Source organism: Cyrtonyx montezumae, unplaced genomic scaffold (genome assembly GCF_038088225.1).
Source record: "Cyrtonyx montezumae isolate F1298 unplaced genomic scaffold, pur_monq_1.0 scaffold_3, whole genome shotgun sequence".
In the NCBI taxonomy this organism is placed as follows: domain Eukaryota; kingdom Metazoa; phylum Chordata; class Aves; order Galliformes; family Odontophoridae; genus Cyrtonyx; species Cyrtonyx montezumae.
In genome coordinates this window covers 32,722,792-32,749,426 of record NW_027072034.1, presented here as the reverse complement: position 1 = coordinate 32,749,426, position 26,635 = coordinate 32,722,792, and the positions used below count along the sequence as shown (strand labels likewise).

The 26,635-nt window shown below is 37.9% G+C and overlaps 1 protein-coding gene across 1 annotated transcript; it reads left to right on the top strand.

Annotated features, from left to right (window-relative positions):
• Positions 1-1,706: 1,706 nt before the first annotated feature.
• Positions 1,707-24,969, top strand: TMEM182 (transmembrane protein 182). The gene is made up of 5 exons (XM_065743715.1): positions 1,707-1,867; positions 2,234-2,333; positions 3,715-3,813; positions 12,799-12,936; positions 23,514-24,969. The coding sequence occupies exons 1-5, from the start codon at positions 1,727-1,729 to the stop codon at positions 23,735-23,737; spliced, it is 702 nt and encodes a 233-aa protein (XP_065599787.1). The 5' UTR covers positions 1,707-1,726; the 3' UTR covers positions 23,738-24,969.
• Positions 24,970-26,635: the final 1,666 nt, after the last annotated feature.

Sequence of the window (26,635 nt, the reverse complement as noted above, 5' to 3'; positions counted from 1 at the left end):
TGTTTCTTGAACGCTTCCACGGACAGTTACTCCACCACCTATAAATTCTTCATTTTATTTCATAATAATTTCATAATAATTTATTAATAATTTATATCAATAATTTATTAAAATTGTTTATTGTTCTTTAATAGCATATTTTCCAAAAATCATCACCTTCAGGTATAGCAAAATGTACTGCATCAGTCTGTCAGGGAAAGCAAATATGACAGAGTTTGTTTGACTGGATGTTCATTTACTGTTTTGTGTACACTGAAACTATGCAATGTAGAAGTGTCAAAAATTCCAGAAATGCTTGTGTTAAATTACTGTACTATCAAATTTTAACAGAGTATGAATTGTAACTTGAAAATATGACTATAGGCAGATAATGTAGTGTTATAAAAATACTAAGGACACCTCTCTGGTTCATCTCTCTGGATATTAGAGAGAGTAGAATCAGTCTTTTCTGTCAGTTTCCTTTAGCATGCTGCTGTATTGTCCAAGTAGAAGATGGCAGTAGGAGTACCAGTACAGAGAGCTAAGTCTGTTGCAAAAAAGTCTGCGATGGATATTTTCTAGGATGAATTGACTTCATCTTTCTTTTGGTCCCAGCCCTTCCCAGTGTAGAAAGATGATGGAATATTATTTCCTCTGGTAATAGATAATGCCAGTGGAATGTCGCTGTGTAAGGACTGCAGGATCTGGTGCATACTATAAACTCAACACATTTCTACAGGAGCTTGCTCTGTGATCCACTGGAGATGTTAGAGAAGGGCTGCTTAGCATGACAAGAAATTGTTGGAAAAGCCTTTTTCTTGAGTCCTTAGAATTTTTATGTGTTACCTGACCACCTTCCAAAATGGACAAAGCACACGTGGAAAAGTGTCTTCTTTTTTTTTTTTTTGAAAAAGAGTAATGTTTCTGTGTCAGCTGTGGGAAGGTATAGTATAGGTGTTAATTTCAGTTTTTCAGTTTTAGGAAATTCTTTTAATTTTAGTTGCATGTATTCATGATGTATGCAAATAAAATGAATCTTAAAAAAAAGTAGTTAATTGATTAGTTTAGTGTAATTAAACTATTACTTTATGGGTATGGTATAAATTACTAAAACTAAGTGCATTTATAATAACGATCAGGACTTCTCAAAGGCATCTCTGTGATTTGGCTACCGTGTTCTCACAGTTCCATAAAAAAATCTCAGCCTTTATTTAGTAAAGTGACTGCTGGTAACTTTCAAAGTGATGTGTGTGTTTCATTCCCTGCTAGTAGCCAGGGAAACTTTCACTACCAGTACTGGATCTTAGGAGCTCTTACTGCTTCTCTGCACTCTGAACCATGTTTCACATGGTCTGCCATCGCAGCTCCAGCTCCACTGAAGTTGGTGTACCAGCTGCAATAATATTTCAAGTCAATCCCTGATTAGTTAGGGGAAGGTCAGCTATTTCTGACTGGCCTCGCCCAGACAGAGAAACAGAATGAAGCTCTGCCATCAGTGTCCTAAAATAGATGGCCCTTTTCATCTGTCATGCTTGAGCCAACCACATGGAACACAAATTAGGAAACACAAATCAATTCACAGGGCATTGGGAAACACAGGCAGAAAGTCAAGCAAAGAGAAACTTCTTCAGATATGAGCTATACTCTCCAAACTAATTTCTAGCCTCTTGCCTAATTATTTTCATTATTTTCTTAAGAAACTAGAAAAAAAAGTTGCTTTTTTTTTTTTTTGAAGTTAACTTTAATAATGAAACTGAGTGTGGGGATATTTTTTGGAGGTTTATTTGCAGCTCTAGGAGTTTTGCTCTTTTTGGTGGCATTTGGAACCGATTATTGGCTTCTCGCTACAGAAATAGGAAGGTGTTCAAAAGCACCTGAGGAGGTTGGGGTTTGTATGGATTTTTGTTTGTGATGAGATTTATGTATATTTTGTTTCCTTGGATGCATTTATTTCTTAAGAATTCAATTTTGTATGAATTTTTGAACAGCTGTTATCAAGCCTAAAATTCATTCATCTTTTATGATTCTACTTTTGTAATATGGCATTCTTTCAAAGGAGCTATTACTGTGTAGATAGTCTATAGCTCACCTATATTCAGACAGCCTGTGTGTCATTGTGATGGTGTTCTTTTTTACCTAAATATCTTAATTTCACTTGAACTTGATTCTTTCAGCTGTCTGAAAAATAGGATAAAAGCTTTAATTTTAATTTTTTTTATTTTGTTTTTTATTTTTTTATTTTTACTTTTCATAGACAGAGAAGGCCACTTTTCATCATGAAGGTTTCTTCTGGCGGTGCTGGTTTAGTGGAAATGTAAGAGAACATAACACCAGCATGTGGAAGTTCTGGTACAGTAAGTAATACCTTTCTTTTTATCTTACCTACAGTAGTTGGATCTTTAAGCTACAGAGATTTTTTTAGTGTTTATGAATCACTGAATTTCATTTGGTTTCTTCTGTGATCAGATTCTTCAGCTATCTTCAAATAAATTCAAGAGCAACAAACAATTTTAAAATCTTTACTAAGGGATATCCCAGGACAAAATAATCCATGTTAACTATCAGCTTACTCTTTCAGTGATAGCCTGTCATATTAACTATGAGTCCATTTTTAACAAGACAGTCTCTTGTTATGCCATTAACAGACTCTTCATTTCTGTAAAGCAGGGAAAAAAGCCTTGTGGTTAGGATGATCCATGAGTCTCCAGCTAGTTGAGTAGGTGGGAATGGTGTAGCACACATCTCCTTCAGAAAAACTCTCTCTACTGAATGTGTAGATGGCCTGTTTTTTTCACTACATGCCAGGATTCTGGAAGATAGTATTTGCCACCAAAATTTTAAATGAAGAAGTCGCAAAACTTACCTTGTTGTGTTTGACCCAACATGTGATTTGCAGTTATCCCTCACCTTATTGCTGAGTTTCAACAAACGTCATGGAGAACAGGTGCTATCATACAATTCTAACTTCAATAACCCATGTTTTGCAAAATATGTTACTTGGATTTAGATAGCAAATGTAATGTTCACCGTAGTTAATTTCCCTTTATTTTTCATCTGGAGAGTTCTGCAGTGAGGAATTTGAAATTGGACTGTGGTTTAAACTAATGTCAGCCTTTGTCCTTGCAAGGATGATACTTGATTTCATACACTGAACTCATATTTGTTGAGACTGTACACTTTCAGAAGATGCTCAATATTTTTTTCATTATTGTTTTGCAAGATTAAGATAAATACATTGTCTTTTCCTTTTCCTTTTCCTTTTCCTTTTCCTTTTCCTTTTCCTTTTCCTTTTCCTTTTCCTTTTCCTTTTCCTTTTCCTTTTCCTTTTCCTTTTCCTTTTCCTTTTCCTTTTCCTCTTCCTTTTCCTTTTCCTTTTCCTTTTTCTTTTCTTTTTGTAACGAGCAAAAAGTAATTAACTGTAACAACAGAAAAATGCATGTGCATGTAAAAGCATATGTATGCATTGCATATACATTGCAGTGTAACAGATCCTTCCTTTCAACAAGGCTGCTTTACTGTTCCCATAGTAGAAATCTGAGCTGCCCTTTAAGGAATATCCGTGGTTGGATATCAAGGCTGTTGTCTTTTATGAAAGTAAAATTCACTGTAAAGCTTCTTGGAAGGAACATGGAATCTTGACCTATGAAACTTTGTTTATCTATTTGAAGAACAGTCTTAGGATATTAAATTGTCAAGGCAGTAAAATATGAATAATTCTCTGTCTTCTTCTTTTAGCCAACCAGTCACCTTCTAAGAATTGTACACATGCTTACCTCTCACCGTTTCCTCATATCCGAGATGAACACAACTCAACCTCCTACGACTCTGCAGTCAGTAAGTATTTTTTTGTTAGCAAATGGATGTCTGTAATTTCAAGAAAACAATTTGGATGCTTCAGTGCAGAACTGCATTTTCTCTCCACACAGTTTAATTAATAGAGTTTTGGTATTTTCGTGCTTCTCCAACATTTACAACATGCATATTTTAGACACTATTTAGCAAAGCACTTAAATGAACACATAGCTTTAAGTATGATGGCAGAATGGAAATCATTTCTAAAAGCAGAAACATTTCCTTTTCACGCTTTTTTTTTTCTTCAAAATAAGAAGTATCTTCCTTGAGATTAATGCTTAAATAATTACTTCTTCTCTTGTATTGCAATTAAACTGTTTCTTGTTAAATAAATAATCACATGCAGAAATATATTCATTTTTACCTTATGAGAAGGAAGGAGAGGAGCCTTGTTATTGCCTAACTTTATTCAACTCAGGTATACTGCACTGAATGCTGGAGGTGCTGGCTTCTCTCTACTGACACTGACACTGAGTATCATGTGCCACACATTAATAATATAGACCAACTCTGCAGTAGTGTGCAGTATTGTTCTGTGAATTAAGTTCTACTATTTGAAAATATTTACTTAGTTAGGCTGAGATATTAACATTGAGAAACTCTGGTGCAGAGTTTCATATGTGTATATATATGTAAGATACAGAGCACTGAAAACTTTATGTTTGAATAGACACAAGGAAAGCTCTGGAAAGCTCTGTTTTTTTTTTTTTTTCTATTCAACTCGAAGAATTGGTCACATTTCATCAGATCAAAGGCTTTTTGCAAATATATTTGAAGACTATCACTTCTGATGCTTGTTTCATATAAGTTTTAAAATAACCTGTGATGTATATGAATGCTGTACGTTTCTGAGCCTACTGACTGAACGACTTAAGTGATCCCTGAAGCTGTAATTATACCTTTGCTAACTTCGAAACATCTTCCTAATACATTTTTATGCTGCAAAAATTAGAAAAAAGTTTGGATTGGTAACAGTTCTGTTAATCTTTAGAAATTATGAACTGTTTGTCCAGGAAGAATTCATACCTTACCATTCAGAGTCAGAGATCTAATCTGTAATGTTGAAGCACATCTAGAACAGTTTATCTTTTCATTTGAAAATGACAGAGCCATCTGCTCCTAATAATCTAGACAGAGTTGGTATTCAACCATGCACTCATACATTCACAAAGGATCTTCAAATCATATTGCATGATTACATAGAAGTGGACAAACAAAGAATGAAGAAAGGAGGAGGAATATCATCAAAAGTTTAATTAATTTTAGTTAATATTTGCCAAAAGAACCACTGCTCAAATATAATTTTCCTATCTATATTTCATATTAGGAGATTAAAAATAGACAGAACTGTACTATAGATGCTGGCACAGGTAGAGAATATTCAGAGCCATTCCTGCTGTATAAATAGATACAGTTGGATTGCTTTGGAGCTCATTAAAACTGGAGTGGTTTTTTTATGCCTCCAGTTCATTTTCAGCATTCAAACGGAGTTATTTACTAAAGCAGGTATACTTATTGAAGAATCTTCTGCAACTTTTTATTAAGAAAGTTATATCATCCTCTCTTCTGTTAGTTCAAAACTCATTTTTCTTTTAGCGTACTTTGACAGGCCTGCCCATTATATTTGGTTTCTTAAAACCTCACAGAATCTGCAGTTAGTAAATTAAGAAATACTGAGGGAATTTTCTCTTGATTCACAATGGAGGAAACGCTTTTTTGTAAAAGATAGTGGTGAAAACCCTCCATTTGATTTCATGCAGAAAAATAGTGTGTCAACTATTTGTACATCCACATGGCTGCATCTAATGCTCTCAGTAAAAAAAGAAAAGAAAACAAACAAACAAACAAACAAAAAAAAACAGAACAAAAGGGACTACCAAGAAATTGAGGTTATTGTTTCTTTTTTTTTTTTTTTTGTTCTGCTACTGTATCTTGATATAATATTTCCATTTTTGCGGATCATAGTTTTCTCATAACATTTACTTTTGGGGATAAAATAAGTATACCACACTTAGTTCTTCAGAATGATCTTTCACTTTCTTTTTAGTCAGACCTTCAAGTCTTATTTTAATTAGGAGTATATAAGAAGAAATATGATGTTGTCTGAAAAACATTCAATTTGCTGAAAAATAAACAGCTGAATAAAAACCTCTAAACTTCATTAGAGAAATCAAACGTGTACATACAGCACAATTTTCTTAAAAATTCAAGCCTTCTGTTAAGAAAACTTTCTCAGCAAGCAGAGGCACGTGAATTCTTTTATGGACAGTTTGGCTTAAGAGGCAGTGGGGGATTTATCAGAGCTAATTGGCTTTAATTGCAGTCCCTAGTGCAAACACAGCTGTGGTTTGTATCTGGAATGCTATGTTACCATCCAGTTAAAATGGTTCAGGCAAATATAAGTTTACTGAGGAACCATGAAATTTCGGATTAATCTTGAGTGGAGTGACTGGACCAAGTTCTTTATTGCAATAATTCCTTCGGTTTTAGTGTCAGTAATCAGGTTTTTTTTCTCTCTTTTTTTTTTTTTTTTTCTGGGATATAATTGAAAAGAAGCTCAATCTATCCTTTCTTTATTTGTTTACATCCTTTCATACATTAGTATAAAGGTGTATATGTGACAGTTCCCAAAAGATTCAAACACTGAAGACCTCGAAGTCTAAAGTGTTATACGCTTTACTCAAAATACTTCAACCTGGAGAGGAAACCACTGCTATGAGCACTTGGTGTCAAGAGTAATAGCCTTATTCAAATGCATGTTTTAATGTCTCATGGTTTCCTTTCATCATTTCTGTCAGATGCCTGATCCACTTGGAAGGGTTAGATAGTACTGCTTTGAAATCACAGCTTTCTGTGTCTTTGTTACAATTATTATGGCTTTATTAATGTCTAGTTTTGTTAAGTATCATGGAGAGAGGAGAGCTACCTACCTAAAGTGCAAGTTTCAATCTATAGCTGTGCTAGCCATCATTTACAGTTAATGGACTTAAAGAAATTTGCAGCAATGCCATTTGTCTTAACCTGAAGTAGGAATCTAAGTGAAGTCAGGGGAATCCTGTCTCTAGTGGCTTTCTGTGATGTTACAATGGTTTATGGTGACAGCTACGCCAGTGTGCAGCTATTATGCAGACAGGCAGCACTTCATTGTGTCACCAGCAGATTCATTTATATAATGATTCACAAACATAAGTGAAACAGACTGAAAGCTAGAAATAAAAAAAAAGTGAGACCATACAGTGAAAGTACAAGATTAGTGACCTTTTATTTATTTTATGTATTTTATTCTAAAATGTAAATACATACACATATGTATAATCATAATTAGATTGGTTATCCCATCAGGCTATTTTGAAAACATGATAGTATAGTACTTAAATAAAAATTAATTGCAAGCTAAGTTATTTAATGGTATCACATCATTGGTTTAGTTAACAGTGACATCCAAGGCTCTCACATTAAAAAATCTCTTGTACTACCAGACAATACTAGATTTGTTTTTGGAAAATGTGTAGGGTCCTTACTCATGCAAGTAGTCTTGTTTGTCTATAGTGGGATAATTTCTAAGAAAATGAAGTGCGAGATGTAGCACTTCGTTAGGTCATTAATTTTATTTTTGGGTGTTGCTTTTTTCCCAACTTTATTTGGAAATAAACAATGATTTCTTAACTTTGTAAATTGCCTCGGTGCCTTCTGAAGCTAAATTGGAAGCCATTTAATATACTGCTCTGGCACTTTCGATTAATACTCTGATCTGTAGCTGGTAGTACACTTTACCTTACCTTTATATCTTATTTTGTCCAGTCTTGGGCACACTGCCAGCATTTGAAGCAGTACGTAATATGATACGCAATACAGAATGCTCATAGGAGGGAAGAAAGATTCTGGTTCAGCAACTATTTAACTATTTAACCTATCATGGTGTTATCAGATGTATTGGCATGTTTGTTACTGGGCTAAAATGAACCTAAAATAATATGGGAAGTTTCAGCTATGAGATCTGAAAATAATAATTGTCTAGTGGAATGCTAGAAGTAGCCTATTTTTAGGGGGAAAAAATGCTGCTATGTAACGTGGTCATGTAATTCTTTGTGAGGAACTGTAACACAGTACATTGACTAAGGGAGAGCTCCCCAGCCACCAAGCAGTGATAAAGCAAGAAGTATTTAAAAAAGCAATATATTCATACTGAGAATATTATATTTGTTTTACTGTTAAGGTTATTTTAAAAGAAGATTACTACTAAGGGATAGTAAAAGGTACTGAGTGAAACTGGAATCATTTTGCAAGGTTTACTGTGTTTACATGCTTCAGATGAGAGCTATGATCTTGTTTACAGTCGTTTATCTGCAGAGAAGATACTCCTGATTTAGAGCAGCTCAGGCACTTTACCTTTCATTGTACTTTATATTGTGAGTGGCATTTTGATGCCTATTGTCAAGAGTAGTTTGATATCTCTTACATTAAATAGTAAACATATTCTAAAATACCCTGTACAGTCAGATCACAGGAAGGGTTCGCTTTATGACTTAGATTTGTGAGTAAAAATTCATGGCAAGTTATCCTAGTCATTTATATTATTATTAGCAATGAAGCACTGTATTCACACACACACATGCTTCAAAAAGATTTTCTGCTTTGAAGGGTTCAATAATGTGTGTTCAATATTAAGTAGGTTGTTTTGTTTGATTTGATTTAGTTCTTGAACAGAAAATGTATGGGCCAAGTCTTTTCCGCTGTTGAGATTTTGAAACACCTGAAGCCAGCAAGGACAATAAAATATGTGATAAGTTTCCATGAGGTTACTGTCAGTGTCTCTACTTGTAGATGGGTGCCACATGGTGTCATGAGCAAAGCTTGTTCCTGAATAGCTGACTATGTAACTTCTGAGGTGTGCATTGCCACTACTTAAAAACTGTGCCTTCTAGATGTCACGACTGTAATTTTTCAAATGTATTATTGCTTCTTTTTCACATTCTTAGAATATAAAACTTTGGCTTGAGTTTATAATCAGAGCTGGGATCTGCTATATAAGAAAAGGAGCCTTTTCATAACTTTCATCTATATCTCCAAAATCCAGTCCCTTACTCGAAAACCCGATACTTTGGATACTTTTCAAATGATGCAGTAGTCTCCAGAAGAGTCTGAATTAGGATGTTTCTGAAGAAAAGCAATAGCGAGGCAAAATTACTCTTTCATGCAGTTTTGAAGGAATATACTGCAGCTGTACTATTCCCACAGCATATAGGTTGAAAGTACAGAGCTCAAAGACAAGCATACCAGCTGTACTCCTGTTGTCCTCTAAGTACTGTTTTATTTTTAGGCCTGCCTGTCACTACCAAGACAAATGTTGTACCCTGATGAAGGGACAGCTTACCAAGACAAGTTACACATCTCTGTTTAGCACTCTTACAACATAGAGCAGTGATTCCTAAGGTTAACACCACAAATACGTTTACTTCAGATTCTGTGATAATGCTTATACTTTTATTCCTTCCACTGTAGGAAATACTTGGCATAATATACTTACTTGAGGTAGCTAATGATGACATACCTGTGAAGTAAATGTACTTAGTACCTATTACCTTTTGCAGAGGCAAATTCCTTGTTTGACCAGGAACTACCTCAGTGAGACTTGAAATGGTGCAAAATTCTCTAAACGTCTTGTATAAGTGCAGTGAACAATTATTTATTGAAGCAGACTGCTTGGATCACAGTGTCGTTCCTTTTCAGGGGATATAAAGAACCATAATTCAAAGCAGCATCTTTTGTTGCATTTTAGCTGTTATGGTTCACCTCAGTTTCCAAGCAGCAAAATCTTTGACTTAGAGGGCTCCTTATTAGGTAGGCTTATTTCAACTAACTCTTTTGTGTTCATCTGTTTATGCTAGCTAAGCTAATGACAGAAATAGGGCTACGTTGTAATTTTGAATCATTAGCCCCTCAGGGACTGATCTTGTTCACTTGAACAAAGAAGGTAGAAAACTGTTCTAAGCAAAAATTGTCTGAATATGAAGTAAGTGAAATCTTCTTTGCAAAAAATGGTTGCCTTACTACTTTAGTAAAGCTTAGAATCATTAAGGTTGGAGAATACCTCCAGATCATCTAGTCCAGCCGCCCACCTACCACCAATACTGCCCACTAGACCATGTCCCTAAGAATTTCATTTACCCTTTTCTTAAACACCTCCAGGGATGGTGTCCCCACCTCAGCAGCCTGTTTCAGTGCCTCACTGCACTTTCTGAGAATACATTTCTTGTAATACCCCACCTGAACTTCCCCTGGCACATTATGTCTTGTCCTATCTCTGTTACCTGGGAAAAGAGGCCAACTCCCACCTTGCCACAGAATCCCTTCAGGTCACTGTAGAAAGTGATAAGGTCTTCCCTGAGCCTCCTCTTCTCCAGACTGAACAGTCTCAGTTCCCTCATCCTCTCCCCGTAAGACTTGTGCTCCAGACCCCTCAGAACTTCATTGCCTTTCTCTGGTCTCGCTCCAGGACCTCTTAAGATGTTTCCTTGAACTTGAGCCACAAAGGACCTTAATGTCTTATAGATTGTGGGAGTAGGATTTTGAATAAAAAGATAATATAGGGAACTCTTTTTTTACCTAACTTCTTTATTTTCTAATTGATGTATAATGATGAAGTTGCTGGATAAACAGCTATTAGGACCATATCCCCCCATTTCTATAGAGAAAATAATTATTTTTAGAGGAATACAATGGAAGGTTATGCCAGATGATAGCTAAGTCAAATCAGTATTTCACCATAATACGTAAAATAGTTATGCTGTTGGAGCAGAGAAACTGCTTATCTCTTGTATAGTCACAGAGGTTTAAACAATTTTTCATCAGTAATATTTGTACTTCTTTTGTGTTTATTTTTTCAAGAATATTTGAGCAAATCAAGCTTTTCTGCTAAAATTTCACTAAAAGTGAACTAAAAAGATTCCTTTATAAAGAGAATATAATGAAACTGCACTCTAATTTCATAATGCTGTAAAAGCTTATGTCCTCTTCCATCTCAGAAAATAGAAACACTGCTCTATAACTTTAGTGAGTGACCATAATGATATTGAAGTAAGCTTTTTCAAGGTTCATTTTGGCCAATGTGCTCTATTATGTAGCATGACTTTGAAGTACCTTGGGCCATCCATGTAAAAGAGTTGGGTGGTTATAGGCTGATTTAGCAGTATTAGGTTTTAAATGAGGAAGTAATGTCCCATGGACTTGGGGACTGCAATGAAGCTTAACAAAGTAGCCCCATGAGTAAAATTCTATGAAATTGCTTCAAGACCCAAGACTGAAGGACTTGAGAGATTTACTTTCTCTAGCCTCCATTCACTGTCCATTTGCATCAAGTGAATCATTAAACTATGTGTTTAACTTTAAACAGGTGCCTAAATCCCCTAAGAATTTGAGTACTTAAAGCAGAACACACACTTAACTGCTTTGCCGCACCAGAGCCTTATTTCTCACTTACTATTTCTTTATTTATTTGTTTACATAGGAGTAAGCCTTGTATTGGATATGAACCAAAATGCAGTTTTAATTTCAGACACAATCATCTTTCCTACGCCCAAATCTGCTGATCAGTGTGGCAGAAAATTATGTCTCTGAATTTTTGCCTGAATTAAAAAGGATGTTGTTTTAAAAGTGTGGCTAATGTGATCTGCTGAATATGATCTACCTAGTACATTTACAGTGCTGGAATAGGAAAGATTATGTGTACTTCATCATGAGTTAAGATGGTCAAGTTGAAAACTAGATTTTTGAAACATTCTGATGGGAAGCACAAGCTGATAACATCTAGTTCACCTTCAGATTTCAGATGAGAGCAAACCCGAACTGTTCCAGAATAGCTGGCTTTAGCAGTCAGAATGGATTTGAAACTTTCAGGATATGAACCACTATAATAGTTACTTAGTTGTGTTTTGCTATAACAGTAAGTAGGTGCTGTCAAATGGTAAGTGGCAGTTTCTTTTGTGACTCACTTTTTCTGACGTGCCAGCTGGCTTATGAGCTTTCCCTCAGTTGGGTGGAAATGTTTTTCACTGACTGAATTGTCAGTGCTTCAAGATTTTCAGAACTGACGATGGAGATCTTTGCAACTCATAATTTTACTAATGGGTTGTGTTAATGTACCAATTTTTAAATTCATGGGAGAAATTTATGTCACTCTTGTAGCATTTGTAAAATGATGACTTTGTTAAATGGATGTGCAATTAACCAGATAAAAAATAGTTGTTAGAAAGACTCTTTTGGCCAGAGTATGTCACAAAACTCTCAGCTCATTTATCGCCAGCTGCATCCATGAATTCAGCACTGCTTGGCACTGTCTAGCAGGGACTTTTGAAATACCAAATTTTAATAAAATAAAAAGAAATTTAGAGTGGAAACAGCCTGGTTTAAAAATTGTTTTTCAAGTTACCTTTTTTTTTTTAAGTTTCTCTTATTTCCTGTTTTAGATTTCCTTATGTTGAATATAACTAATAAGAATTATGTTCTTGAAAATTATAAATAACTTACAGATTGCTTTTGGTGATAGGATCTCAGCACTAACGTCAAAATGTTACAGTTCTCTATTTCTCCCAGTCAATTTTGGTAAAACAATTATATCCAGCTAGTCCAATCATTTACCCCAAAGAATCATTGCTACAACTTCAGTACACCATTTTCTAAACAGCATAAATTTTGTCAAGTTGCTGTTTTTGAAGTCACTGTCTAAGTGTTAAGCAGATGGACTTCATTTGAGGTAACTTGAACCCTATTTTCCATGATCACCAGATAGGAACTGGGTTCCAAAGCTCTTCTGATCCACATGATATATGATGTACATGCACAATGGAATGAATGGTTGGTTTGTCAGTAAGTGAAAAAGGGCAAAAGAAAAATCTTTATTAGCCAAATATGTCACTTGTTTAAGTTCTAAAAAGTGTGGCATGCTTTTTTCTTCTTCCTTTTTTCTAGTTTATCGAGGTTTCTGGACAGTTCTTATGCTCCTGGGAGTGATTGCTATTGTGATAGCTAGTTTCTTCATTATCTGTGCAGCTCCTTTTGCCAGCCATGTTCTGTACAAAGCAGGAGGAGGCTTTTACATCATTGCTGGTGAGTATACTGTTTGCTTGATCAATTAAGAAAAGAAAGCATGAGATATTTCTCCCCATTTTCTATAACAAAAATTATGTCAATCATGGCTAAAAAAAAAGAAGTTTGTGCCTCTGTCCTTTGGCTTGGAGGCCAAAGTGTGCCTTTGTACTTTGGAGCACATACCTTGGGTACAATTCCTTCTACAGCTATCTGAAGTCATTCAGAAAGCTACCTTTTGATTAGAGTAAAAAAGCAAAAAGTCTAGGACTGCTCATGGAATCATTGCAATTTCAATCTACATATTGAGCAGGAAAAGGAATGTATTTTTAGGGATGCTGCCTTGTAGGATTCTCAAGGGCTTTTGCTGAGGAGTTTTTTTTAGTTAGTGGCACAAAGGCAGTGAAGATGGTAATGGCAAATTCTAAAGAAGCTGAAAGATACAGCACATTCACATGACAAGTATAGGAGATGTGTTTTGTATGTGATTGGAGTACACAAAATAGTTGTCAAATATGAGTAAGAGGGAGCTCTAAACCTCTGTGAATGAAACACAGTAAATAACCGAATTCCTTCTTTCCTCCTAACCCTCACGTTATTGGTAGGATGCATCCTACCAGTATTCAGCTGATACAGACAGCTTTCTGAGGCACTAGTCTGTTAACCATGACAAGTCTGGAAAGATGTGTAAGAGCAGTTTTTTAAGATATAAATGACAATACATGCTCATTGCTACCCTAGTTTGTATGCATCTTGGAAAGTTCCAAGAACAGCATAGCGTTGTGGGGCAGAGCACTCATACCAAGTAGGCTTGGACTCTTTTCCTGCTTCCATTATTGACCTGCTGACCTGTTTATGGCCACAAACTGAAGCATAGGAAGTTCAGCACAAATGTGCATGGGGACTTCTTCACAGTGCAGGTGATGGTTCTGTGCAGGAACAGACTGCCTAGTGAGCTGGTGGAGTCTCCTTCCCTGGGTACGTTCAAGACCCGCCTGGACGCTTACCTGTGCAACCTGGGCTAGGGAGCTGCTTTGGCAGGGGGTTGGACTCCATGATCTCTAGAGGTCCCTTCCAACCCCTACAATTCTGTGATTACCCACTTCACCTGGCATTTCTGCATACATTGGCTAATAAGATTTTAATTTCCTCTTAAAAGATTTCCAGTGAAATGTGAAATATTTTATAATGTTGTTGCTGAAAAGACTTCGGAATACTTGCATTCGTTCCTTTGGGAATAACTCCTCCACACTTTTAAAATACATGCAAAAATATTCACGATCTGTTGGAAATTCTAAGGTATTTCATTAGTTTTTGTCACTGATTTGCTAATTAAAAGCCCTTGTAAGTCCTGCTTCTTTGCTACATTTGTAATCTGTGAAAATCTCTGCTTTCTCTAGAAAGTGGCAGAGACTACAAGGGAGAAAATAGTAAGACACCTGGAATTAGCAAGGCAACCTGTGAAGAGAAATGTGCTTTTTCCACTCTGGGTCAGTCGGCTAGTCACCCTTGGCTTCACCAGGAAGCCTGCCCTGGAGGGAATAACAGTAGTCATTAACAGTTAAAACTTTTGCTAGGAAGTTCTCCAGATAGCAATTCATTTCATCCTGGAGGAGGGGCTGAGCCATTCTGAAGGTGGCTCAGATGAACATGTGATAGAATCATCTAGGTTGGAAGACACTTTCAAAATCACCAAGCCAAACCATCAGCCTGAGCTACTAAGTCCCATCACTAAACCTTGTCATTTTTTACCACAACTACACTCTTCAGTACCTTGAGGATGCAGACTCCACAACTTTCCTGGGCAGCTTGTTCCAATACTCTACCAACCTTTCTATGTAGAAATTTTGCCTAATGTCCAATTTCAGCTTTCTCTGTAACGACTTACTCTATCACTTGTTACTTGAGAAAAGAAATCATCACCCTCCTTGTTGCAACTTCCTTTCAGGTAGTTGTAGAGCTATGAGATGTCCTCTCAGTCTCCAGACAAAACTAGCCCAGTTTCCTTAGCCACTCCTTGTAAGTCTTGTTTTCTAGTCCCTTTACCAGCTTCATCAAGCAGGGCTGTTTTATTTTAATTATTACTGTTTTTCTTGTTGATGAGCAAGATATTTAGTAAAGTCCTGCTATGATTTCCCAGACGAAAATGGTGGTGACAGAATACAGGACCTATTAGGCTAGCAGAAGATAGAGAGTTCCCTACTGGACACCGTGTTCCAGATATGTTGTCACAAGTGCTGAGTAAAGGGCAATAATAATACTTTCAGAGCTGCTGATTGTGCTTTTGTTAAGTGGAGCTCTATATGAGCTTGACTTTCCTTTTTGCTCGACTTTGCTTAAGATCTTGAACACTGGGAGGGATCATTCTGGTGCTTTATGGAAATTGCCAGTGAGGAACAATCAACTTTTTAGGACCCTTTGTGCTTCAAGGTAGCCTTTGAGCCTTTGCCCCTCAAAGTAACCTCCCTTAGGATCCTGCCTACTAGTTCCCTGAACAGGCTGAAGTCAGTTCCCCTGAAGTTCTGGCTCTTCAATCTCTTGTTTACCTGTTGTATTTCTCCTAGGATACTAAACCTGACCATTTTATGGCCAGTATAGTCATGGCTAGCACCATCTATCATATCCCTCATCAGCTTTCATTTATATGAGTAACAAGTCCAGCAAACTACTTCCATTAGTTTGTCTGTTCCAAACACATCTGAAGAAGTCATTGTTGATGCAGTCCAGCTACCTCCTGGGTTGCTTGCACTGCACAGTGCAGATACTGAGATTGCTGACAACTAGTAACTCTTCTTCCAGTCCATTTGTTCTTGACTACGTGGCATGTAGCAGATGCCCACCATGATCACTTTGTTTTTGCCATCTGTCTGATCTTAACCCATAAGATCCTGTTCCTTAGAAGAACTCTATTAGTTCAGTGAATTTCATTTTGTGTGCAGACTGCAGCCGCCCCACCTCTTCTTAATAGCCTTTTGTTCTTAAAGAATGTATATCCAGCCATTGCAGCACTTCAGTCATACAGCCTACCTGACCATGTTGTTATCATCATCCAGTGACTTTACAAGGATTTGAATTCCTCCTGTTTTTTTCCAACACTGGGTTCATTTGTGTATGGGCATCTGAGATGGAGTTTGAGTTGTGCAGCCTTCTCAGTGGAAGTGAATAAGCCTCCCTCGTTGCTCTGTCCCATGCATATGTTCTCCATTCTCCTCCCATTAGTTACCTGTAGGCTTTGAGCTCCATCTCCAAATGTTCCTTGTTTCTGACTCTTCTCACAGGGTTACTGAGTCTATTGCTCTTCCCTTGTCTACTGGATCTCCTCTCTCCCCAGCAGTCCTCATATCTCTGAGAGCGGGTCCCATGGATACAGAACCCTAAACCCTGACTGCAACACTAGTCACAAAGGCAAGAGCTGAGGCACAGTGCATGCCAAATTTTGCCCAAATCTTCAAGCAGCATGTATGAGACCATCATCACTTGGGCACCCATGCCCTTACCTCTTACTCTTAGTGCCCTCTAGGAACCCACTTGAGGACTGGAGATCTCACTGCCAGCATCACTGGTTCCCATGTGAATGTGCTGCAAGGGGTTATACTCCAATGGCAAAACAGCCTCTGCAGCTTTTATTCCAGTGTCGTAGATCTAGGCTTTAGAAAAGGAGAAAAACTACTCAAAAAGAAATTCTCATTCCTGATCTGTGGCAGAGTCACAGAGCTGCCTTTTGATGCCAATCTTTAAGAAAGTCTTCAAGGTTCTTTTACTGAACAGTGTGTTTGAACTTCTAAGTGAAGAAGCACACACAATTAGTATTTGTGGCAGCCTATTGACCAGCATCTTTCCATGTTAAGCTTTCAAATTGCACCTGAGCTTGCACGTGGAACTAGATATGCTATGCCAGTGGGGAAAAAAAAACATATTAATTCAATAATACTGCAGTCAATGACTCAAGCAGTCATTGCAACCTCATCTCCAACATCAAAGGATAGAGCAAAAGCAGCTACAGTAGTGCAAACTGTAAGAAGCCCTAAGGTTTTTTCAAAAGTCATAGGAAAAGAAGAGAAAGTTGCCATAACATAATTACTTGAGTAGTCTTCAGTAGAATATAGATTATCCTGGGGCTGTTCCTGCAAGATGTCTGGATGGCAGTTTCCTGTTGTATTGATATCAGGCAAGAGAGACCTAGGGTGTGCACAGAGCATTAGAGAATCACACCCTTTTGAAGACGCAAGATTACAAAGATGTTTTCTACTTCCTGCCAAAAGAGGAAAAAGCTTTAATTTTAGCTCCTAGATGAGGATAAAATCTGTCTTCAGACATATGTGCCAACTCCCATAAAAAGTGGGATCCTCGGCATGTACTTTGGAGTGGAATGTTAACAGTAGTTCTCAAATAAAGGTTACAAGAGGCCAAAGTACATGGATCTATAATAAGGATAAGGACAGAAAATTTAATTGAAATATATATGCATACACATAGTTGTTCAAGTTTCCCTCAAGTGAGAGTTCTAAACTTCTAGCAGAAAAGCTCACATCATTCTTTCCAGCACCTGTTGTCTTCGTGTCTGCATAGTAAAACATTCATGCCATAAACAGCCATTCACCACTGACAAGTGAAAGGCATTTCTACGTGGGAAGAATAAGTACTAAAGGCCAGCAAACTGCCTCTTGAATTCATAGACATTTCTAAAGGTTCTGTATTCTTTTTCCTCTGCAATATGCACAAGTGTTTGTTTGAAAGAAATTCAAAAGAATAAATGCAAAAGACTGAAATGAGTGACCTCAGAGAAGTCCATGCCTTATCACGCTGCACAGAGCTGTGTGTCAAACATGTGTGTTTTTAAAAAAATGCAAAATGGAAGAAAATAAAAGAAAAAGGAGGAGGGAAGTATTTATTTGTCTTAATCTCTCTCAGACATGCTTCATGTTCTAGGAATAATTTCTCCCGTCATTCCTGAGTCATGCAACCGCTGTTTTATTTTATAGTAACTAAAAGGCAAGGGCAAATGGACACCTGCATGCTATGGACAAGGTCTAAATGCTGAAAATGTAGAAATTCATCACAGTATGCATTGTTCCTAAAAACATCTGCTTTTTGATGTTGTGGTTTTATAGTTTTTTTTTTTTTTTTTTTTTTTTTTTTTTTTACTTTCAGCAGTTTTGACTGAGAGTTTGGCTGTGAGGGTTCATAACATTCATGACAGCAAATGAAAAAATGTAGGAATAGATCTCCCAGAATAAGTATGTACTAATTTTAGCATACTCTCCTTCATAATGAGCAAGCGTCCCTTATTAAAGATGATATGGGATGCTTTCTCAACTCTTATTGGCATGACTAATATTCTGAAGGAGAGAAACAAGCTGGTAAGGCAAACTTGTGAATAGGGAAGAAGAATGGAATAGCAGTAGTTGTATAAGCAAAAGGCTTCTTACTGTTGTCCTCCACAAGAAGCATAAACTTTATGTAAGAAAATACTCTCCAACAGTAGAGAGTCTAACTGGTCTCTCCTTAGTTTTGCATGGGCATGGCTAGTGTTTCTGAGTTACTAGCATTGCAGCAAAATCAAGCCCAAATCTTGTGATTGTGGATAATGTAAAGAAATAGATTATTTTTCAACTTTTAGCAATACATGATTTTTATTCAGATATATTGTATTCTCTATACATATATTGAGGCAGCAGAAAGAGGAAGCTTTGAGGGATTTTCTGATTGTCTATAAATACCCGAAGGGAGGATGCAGTGGTGGACTGAGCCAGGCTTTTCCCAGTGGTACCCATCAGAAGGCAAGAGGCTGTGGGCACCAACTGGAACACAGGAGGCTCTCTTTGAAACATCAGGCAGCACTTCTGTGCTCTGCAGATGATGGAGCACTGGCACAGGCTTCTCAGAGGTGGTGGGATCCTCTCCTTGGAGATTTCCAGGAACCTGGACATGGTCCTGGTCACCCTGCTCTGGGTGGTCCTGCTGGAGCAGGGGTTGGGCCAGAGGGCCTTTGGAGGTGCCTTCAACCTCAGCCATTCTGTGACTCTGTGATCTTCCAGTGATCTAGTTTAAAACACCTAAAAAGACCACCGTAGAAGATTTTTCAGCAGGATTCTGTTCAATACCTTTCCTTTTGTTTAAGTACACTCCAGTGAATGGTTCTTCACCAGCCCAGAAAGACAACTGTATCCTGGGCTGCATCAAAAGAAGTGTGGCCAGCAGGGTGAGGAAGGTGATCCTGCCCCTCTACTCTGTGCTGGTGAGGCACACCTCACCTGGAGTACTGCATCCACATGTGGAGTCCTCAGTACATGACAGACATAGACCTGTTGGAGTGCATCCAGAAGGGAAGCTATAAGAAAGAAAGAGGTTAGACTTTTTAGCAGGGTCTGTTGTGGTAGGACAAGGGGAAATGGTTTCAAACTTAAAGAGGGAAGACAGACTGGATATAAAGAAGCTTTTTGCAATAAGGGTAGTGAGGCACTGGAACAGGCTGCCTAGAGAGGTGGTGGATGCCCCATCTCTCAAGTTCACTCAAGGGCAGGCTGGATGGGGATCTGAGCACCTGATGTAGCTGTGGTGTCCCTGTTCATTGCAGGGGACTTGGACTAGATGGCCTGTAGTTGTCCTTTTCAACTCAAACAATTATAAGATTCTATGATTCTAGTATGAATAACAAAAGGAATGTTGCAGAAGTAGTGTAGATATATGCACAAGGTAGCAGGATGGAGAGGCAGAAAAAGGATGTTTATTATTAACTCCTGAGTTATGTGTTAAACAAATCTGCATTGGCTTTGAGGAGCAAAACTCCTCTGAAAGCCAGGACAGTACTTGAATATTTAAAACCTCTGAATCTCAGATAACTTTTTTTCTATGGCTCTTCTTTTTTTTCTTCAAAATAGACACAAACACAACTCTTGATATACATTTTGCATTTTTGTAAACAGCGTATAGAGTAGTGACTGCTAATTGATATGACTATTACAGTTTATAATGTGTAGTCCCAATTAATGTCTTGAGATCTGAATCTTAGGCACTACCCAGTCCACTGAACAAATTATATTCTGTTTTTGATACTTCTTTCAAACTTTTCTTGAAGTTGACATCTCTCTATTTTGTTAAAATGAGACAGTGGAAACAGACATGGAGTTGCATCATCTGAAAAGAAACAATTCTTTTAGAATCTAATAATCAGCTAAACATTCAAACTCTAGTAACATTCTTTAAGCTTATAGCCTGCCTTTGAATTGGGTATTCTGATGTGATCAGTGTTCATGCCAAGAGGAAAAAACCCTTCAAGTCAGAGACTTGCACATTTAGGTGCAACCTGGAGTGTTTAATGGATAGGAAGGAAGCAGTGCCTCTCACTCTAAACATCAAAATATTTTCAGCAGATGCACTAGTGATAATGGAAGTACATGATCTGCTTTCTTTCAGTTCTCACCACTGCCTCTAATGTACTCTAACATCTCAGGAAACAAAACCAAACTGATAAAACAGAGGGTCTATTTGTGAAAAAATGTTTCTGCTTCCCTTTTGTAAGGGAAAGCGTTCGTAACATGGAGGAGCAAGCTCCCCTGAAAGAGCTTAACTGCCATGAAATCATATATCTGTGAAAATTAGACAAGATGAGCAATAACAAATGAAATCTATTGGAGCCAATGTGACTTGGCCAGTTTTTACTTAGCCTGATTCTTTTGCTTAAGACATTTCTTGAAAACACTGAACAATATACCTACTAATTAGCTTCCATTAGTAGATAGTGAGAGCCCTTAAATACTCTTTCAGTTCCTAATTAACTAAGAAGGTTTACATATTCTCCGCTCCTTTTTCTTCTCCTTTAAAGGACATTTATCTCTGCTTGACATACATTTCTTGAGCAAATTTCCATACCCAGCAATTTGCCACAGACGGGTGTTAGCTGCTTGCTGTGAAATCACCTGATGGATTTCAGCTTAGCTGAAGTTGTTTTACCACTGGCAGCACTGGCTTGCTGTTTTTCATCTACGTGGAGTCTGCTCTAGTTTAACTACCAAGGTGTTGCTTCAGACTGCCTGAAGAACAAGGGGTGACTTGTTTTTGTGCTTCCGAACTAACTGGGCTGCATGCTTATCTTCATGTTTGCCCAGGCTGCTGGAGGTCAAAAGTGTTCCACATGTTCAAGGTCTTATACTTACCTAATGCTGTAGTAAGGCAATATACATCACTACTTTCTGTATTTATATTATCCTTTTGGATTAAGGTTGCCCCGTGTAGAGGATAAATTGAAGACTATGGACATTTGAAAAGAAATAGTCATAGCCATTGAGGAGATACATTCCAGTATTTGATTGGGGTTTTCCATCTTATCAATGTACCTTTTCAAATAATTGCGTTGCTTGTGAGATATTTTTTTTTGGTTGACATTTTGAAACAATAAACAAACTCCATCCCTAATAATTCCTTTTATGAAGTTGGCCCTGAATCTTTGCACTTTTTGCATCAAAAGTTATGAGCTCTGTCTGATTCTAGTTTGCCTCTGTTGCCTGCATTTTCTGTTCTATGTTCTGTTACAGGAATCTTCTTCCCAATTTGACTTTTATTTGGAGTCTTCAATTTAATTTACTTTTTTCTCTTTATATCTGACCCTGAGGTGATCCTTCCTTCTGACTGTTTCAAAAGTTGTATGCTTAAGACAACTGTAGCACTGAATTCCATCAAAATTATGTTTATCTTGGGTAAAATACTTTCAAAATTAAATGTATGTCTTTGAGTGTTGAGGGTTGGGTTTTTCCCTTCATTGTTTATTTTTTAAACTTCGTTAAGAATTCAAGCCTGTGCAAAAAATGTAATCCTGAAAATACATTACTGTATTTCATAGTCAGGAAATGTGCCTGCCTCCTTCTTTATTTTTAGATTTTCTCTTTCAGCCTCTTAAAAATTGCAAATCCTTGGGATTTTCAGTCATGTTTTGATTATGCCTCAGGTCAACCACTTCAGCTCATTTTATCGTGGGCTTCAAAAAGTAGTGATCGTAAACACTGAGTTGTGAGCTTCTACCTGTCAAATGTTTAGGAAGTCCAGAATGTAAAATTATTATATTTTGACAATAAAGCAACAACAACAATTTCAACAGATCACCAATTTAAGTTGTGGAAGCCAACCTGTCTGATTTTGCCTGAATCAAATGGGAGATTGATATAATTCCTATTGCTCCCCATAAAGTGGCTAGCATAGGCAGCAAAAGGGAGTGATAAGGGAGCATCTCAGGGTGGGGATAAGGACTGAGATCCATGAAAGGATACCTTGATGAGTGGGTCTGGAAGCAAATGCCTCTTTGTAGATGCTTAGGAAGTGCATTTATGGGTTTTGTCACATGTGTCACATTTGTTCAGGGTTGCATTGTAGTAAGTACTTAGCAGGACTGGGGAGAGACCTCAAGTATCTTAGACTTGTACTGCGCTGCTCTACAGCCTGGTTTGGCAGTACATGTTCCCAGAGGTACTGCATTGCCTCCTGGTTTTAATGAAGTACATAAGCATCATCGGAGGAAACAATAGGTGGTGTGACCCTAATATTTGAATGCTGGAATAGATAGCCTTGCTGCTATTCCATGTGCTATGACAGCTGAAGCTCAGGGAGCAAGTGGGTACAGGCTGGAGCATGCAAAAAATTCAGACCTGTGCCCTCAGCTTTCCACTGGATCTTCTGGTGGAGCATCTGTGCTTCAGGCTTTCATTTCTTAAGTGTTCACATTCCTCTAAACTAAAATAAAATATTAGGCATGCAACTGATACTTTGGAAAGCATTTTCGTCTTATATGTCCTTCTGGTTTATAGTAACAAAGAGATTAACAAAATTTATAAGGACATGTGCTCCTATTGCTATCATGTGTAAACAGTCCAAGGGCCTTTCAGAGGAGTGGCTGGGAGAAGTCTGTGAATTATGTAGTGGATTAATTCCAGGAAACTCTTGTATCCACTCTGAGGTTGACACTAATAGCCTGCTTCATAGCGGTTATTTCATTATTATTGGGTTTTGTTCCTATACAAGCAACCTCTTTTCTAATGTGGGAGATTTTGAGTGAAATACATTTGAACTTGTCTGCATAATACTTGATAAGAATACTCCAAATATTCCAAAGAAAGCGATTCTCATTAACAAAAAAAAAAAAGAAGAAGACACAAAATGTGGAGAGGTGAAGTGAATAGAAAGATTTCCTACCCCTTTCAGCTTTTCATATGTCATCCAAAAAACTGCTACAGAAAAAATATCAGAGTATGAGAAGCATATCCAAAAATTATTTTCCGGGTTTTCCCATCCTACCTTCTCTCCTTCCCCTTTCTCGAGCTGTTGAATTCAAAGCAGTGAATTTTGTCCTTAAACATGCCTGTGCCCCAGTCTGCACACCAAAACCGGATGTACCCCTTGCCACGAGATTATGACTTTCAGTGCAAATCAGAAGCAAGGCAGAGGAAGAGAGAAGCTTGTTAGAAGAAGCCAAGGTACACAGTAGTGGCTGACTGTGCCCTGCAGAGGGGCCGCAAAAATGGATGAATTTCTAAGTGTCACCGTAACCAGTAAATGCACTCAGCATTTCTCTCACACTCTGTTGTTAAAACTGGATGTTTCTTTTCCAGGTGTCTTGTTTTCACTGGTAGTCGTGATGTACGTCATCTGGGTCCAGGCGGTGGCTGATCTTGAAAACTACACAAACGTGAAAAAAGCAGATTGCCCAGACTTTGCTGTTTATGTACGCTATGGCTGGTCTTTCATGCTGGCTCCAATAGGAGTATTTTTTGCTTTATTAGCAGGAATGCTGTTCTTGTTGGTAGGGCGTGCCATTTATTTAAATTCAGACTAGTCGTACACTGTTAAAGGGAGTACAGGAATCCTAGTGAGACTTCATGACACAATTTTATATATCATTATCACTACAACAATCCTAAGTATGCAGGCACACTTACGGAATTTCTTTTGTTACTTGTTTAACAGCAAAGGACACGAAACTCAGTACAGGAAGAAACCACCTTTACTACCCCCTTGTTGCTTTTAATTCTATAGAAAGTACACACATAATTCTCCATGCTGTAGTACTTGCAGTTCTGCAAACAGAAGAAGGCAAAAATATTCTGCAACCAAAAGCCCAACGTGAAATGGGCCAAATCAACATTTTATACATTTGTCTTTTAGTATTTGTCATGTGCTTCTACTTGTGGAGAATGGTACAAGATGGAGGGAAAACAAACGTTCATTACATTAAGTCTACCTCCTCTCCTGTTTTCCACTACTTGCCTTAGCTTTGGTACAAGCAAACGTCTGCACTCTATAAAAATAGAGTGCAGTTGTTCATGAAGAGTCCATGGGAAGAGGGCAAGAGAACACAATTGCAGTGAACAGCGATTTGGTGCTAGTCCGTATGTGTAAAAGCTTAATTTCTGTTACATTTCTCCTTTCTGTATGCATTTGAAAGCTGTATACTTGTGTATTCTGAGATCCATTTTTGTTGCATGATTTTGTAAGCCAGAATACCATATTTGAATCTCTTGTTAAAGTTATGCCAAAAGCTGTACTTTGAATTATAGCTTTAATATTTTAATCAAGTTTTAACTCTTTCATTTTTGAGTGGAATAATTGGCTCCTCCCAGAAACATTTTCCTAGTGGTGTAACGCAAAAGATTTATTATGATGATAACACCTAGAGCATGAAAATGTATGTTTTATGTACCCTACATTTTCTCAAATATTAAAAATCTGCATTACAAACCAGACCTGGCTTGGCTGCTAGTCATCCCCTGGAAAGCAATGAGACTAGCAAAGGCATCAAGGGAGGAGGATTTGGTTCTGTACTGTAGGAGTAGCTAGTTCTTGGTACGTGTGTGTGTAAGATGAAGTGAGGATGGGACTGTATGCGTGGTATAGAAAAGATGGGGTAGAGTTTTAACTGTGAGGAAACTTGGTTTGTCTGGCATTGGGCCCAAGCTGAAATTAAATCCACCTGAGAGTGTGTGTGTTCATTTTCACTTTGTAACTCAATAACTCAATGGGACTGATGGGGAAAAATAAAGACTGCATGTTGGTTTCTTCTTGTTCATAATGCTTAATTCCACAGCTGTTCCGAATACTGAAAGCATCACTAAAACGCAGGAAAGGAGTGCCCACCTAGAAGATGTGGTAAGCTAGATTGGATATTGCTTCGGTTTCAAGGGCTTTTGTGATTGGAAGATTTCCAGCCTCCCCTGCTACTTATTTATTTTTCCATCACCAAGATTAGCTTGATACAATGTAGACCAGGAAAAAACAAGGGCAGGAGGTAGAGAGCATGGAACTCTGATGTTTGGATTAATTACCAAATCACTGAAATATTTTTATAGGCTACTAACGTGATGTTTTTAATTACTGTATCCGAGAGTATGATGGGTGAATTTTAACCAAATATTCATAAACTTATATATGAACTCCACATAAATGATAGCCATCTTGAGAACATTAGGGCTACACCATAATGCCCCTGGTTAATCAGGAAATGCAGAATTTTACCCTTCCTCTGCTGCATATGGTGTTCTACACCTGCCTTTAATTACACAATCATGTACTGTTTCTCAAATAATACAGTCTGTTGGTATTTACCCCTTTACAGTCTAGGATATTCACCAGTAATTGGGAAGGTAAATTCAATAATCAGGAGTCATTGGGCTGGGCATCCCTCCCGAACCCTGTCAGTTCTCTGCAGGGGAGAGGCCTTCTACGTAAGAGCTTAGAGGGGGCAAAATGCTTTAGCCACTTTCTCACAAGCTTTAGAAGCTGGAGGAATTGAGAGGTGTCTCAGAGCTGGACTTCTTCCAGGAACCTAACCATGTGTGCAGCAACAACTAATAAACTCGGCGAGGAATGAGCCAGAGGCTCCTGTGGAGCCCTTAATTCAGCCCATGTGCATCTTCAGAGCTCTCTCCATTAGTCAGCTAAATTAGCTACACTCCTATGGGCAAGACACCCTCTCTCAGAGTCAGCCCTTTGGGTCAGGCTGCGAGAGTAATGGCCATTGAACATCCAAGGTGTTTCTGACAGTTCTCTTAGAAACTGCAGGGAGCCTTTCTGGCGTCAGTAGAAATTGCTTAAGTCCTCATAAATTCTTCATTCAGACTCATACTTTTGGCACTAGTCTGTAGCTCTATCCATTTGCTTTAATTGGATACCACTTTCTTCTCCTAATGGCAGACCTGAGAGTCAGGTTCCTTCTGAGAGGTGCAGACAGGCTGCTTGCTCACACCAAGACAGGGGGTGTCCCTGAGCACATGTGATGTGTATGTGACAAGTAGATGTCGTAGACCAGGGCGATGAGTGGTGGGGGGGCATTCCCGTATAAATATTCCCTAAAAACATATTCTAACTCTTATGCTTCTGGTTTCATTAAAATCTGTGCACAGAGGAATGGGTGTGTCAGAACTGTGGGGAGACAGAGCAACTAGGGAGACTCTCTCTGCGGCACTCTTCCAGATAGATATGTTTTTGTCCAGAAAATCCTTGTCGATGACGCAGGGATTTTCATGATTAAAGCTGGATAAAAGATTGTGAAGGGAATTAGATACTGTAATCAAAATATTCTGTGAAATTGGTCAAAGAACTCTGTTCCCCTTGAACTGTTAGGGTTTGGGGGTTGTTTCTAATTGCCTGGCTGGCTCAACAGCCTGCGATCAAATCAGCAGAGATTATTTTTAACTCGTGTCTGGAAAAGTGATGGTGAAAGCAATGGTTATGGTAA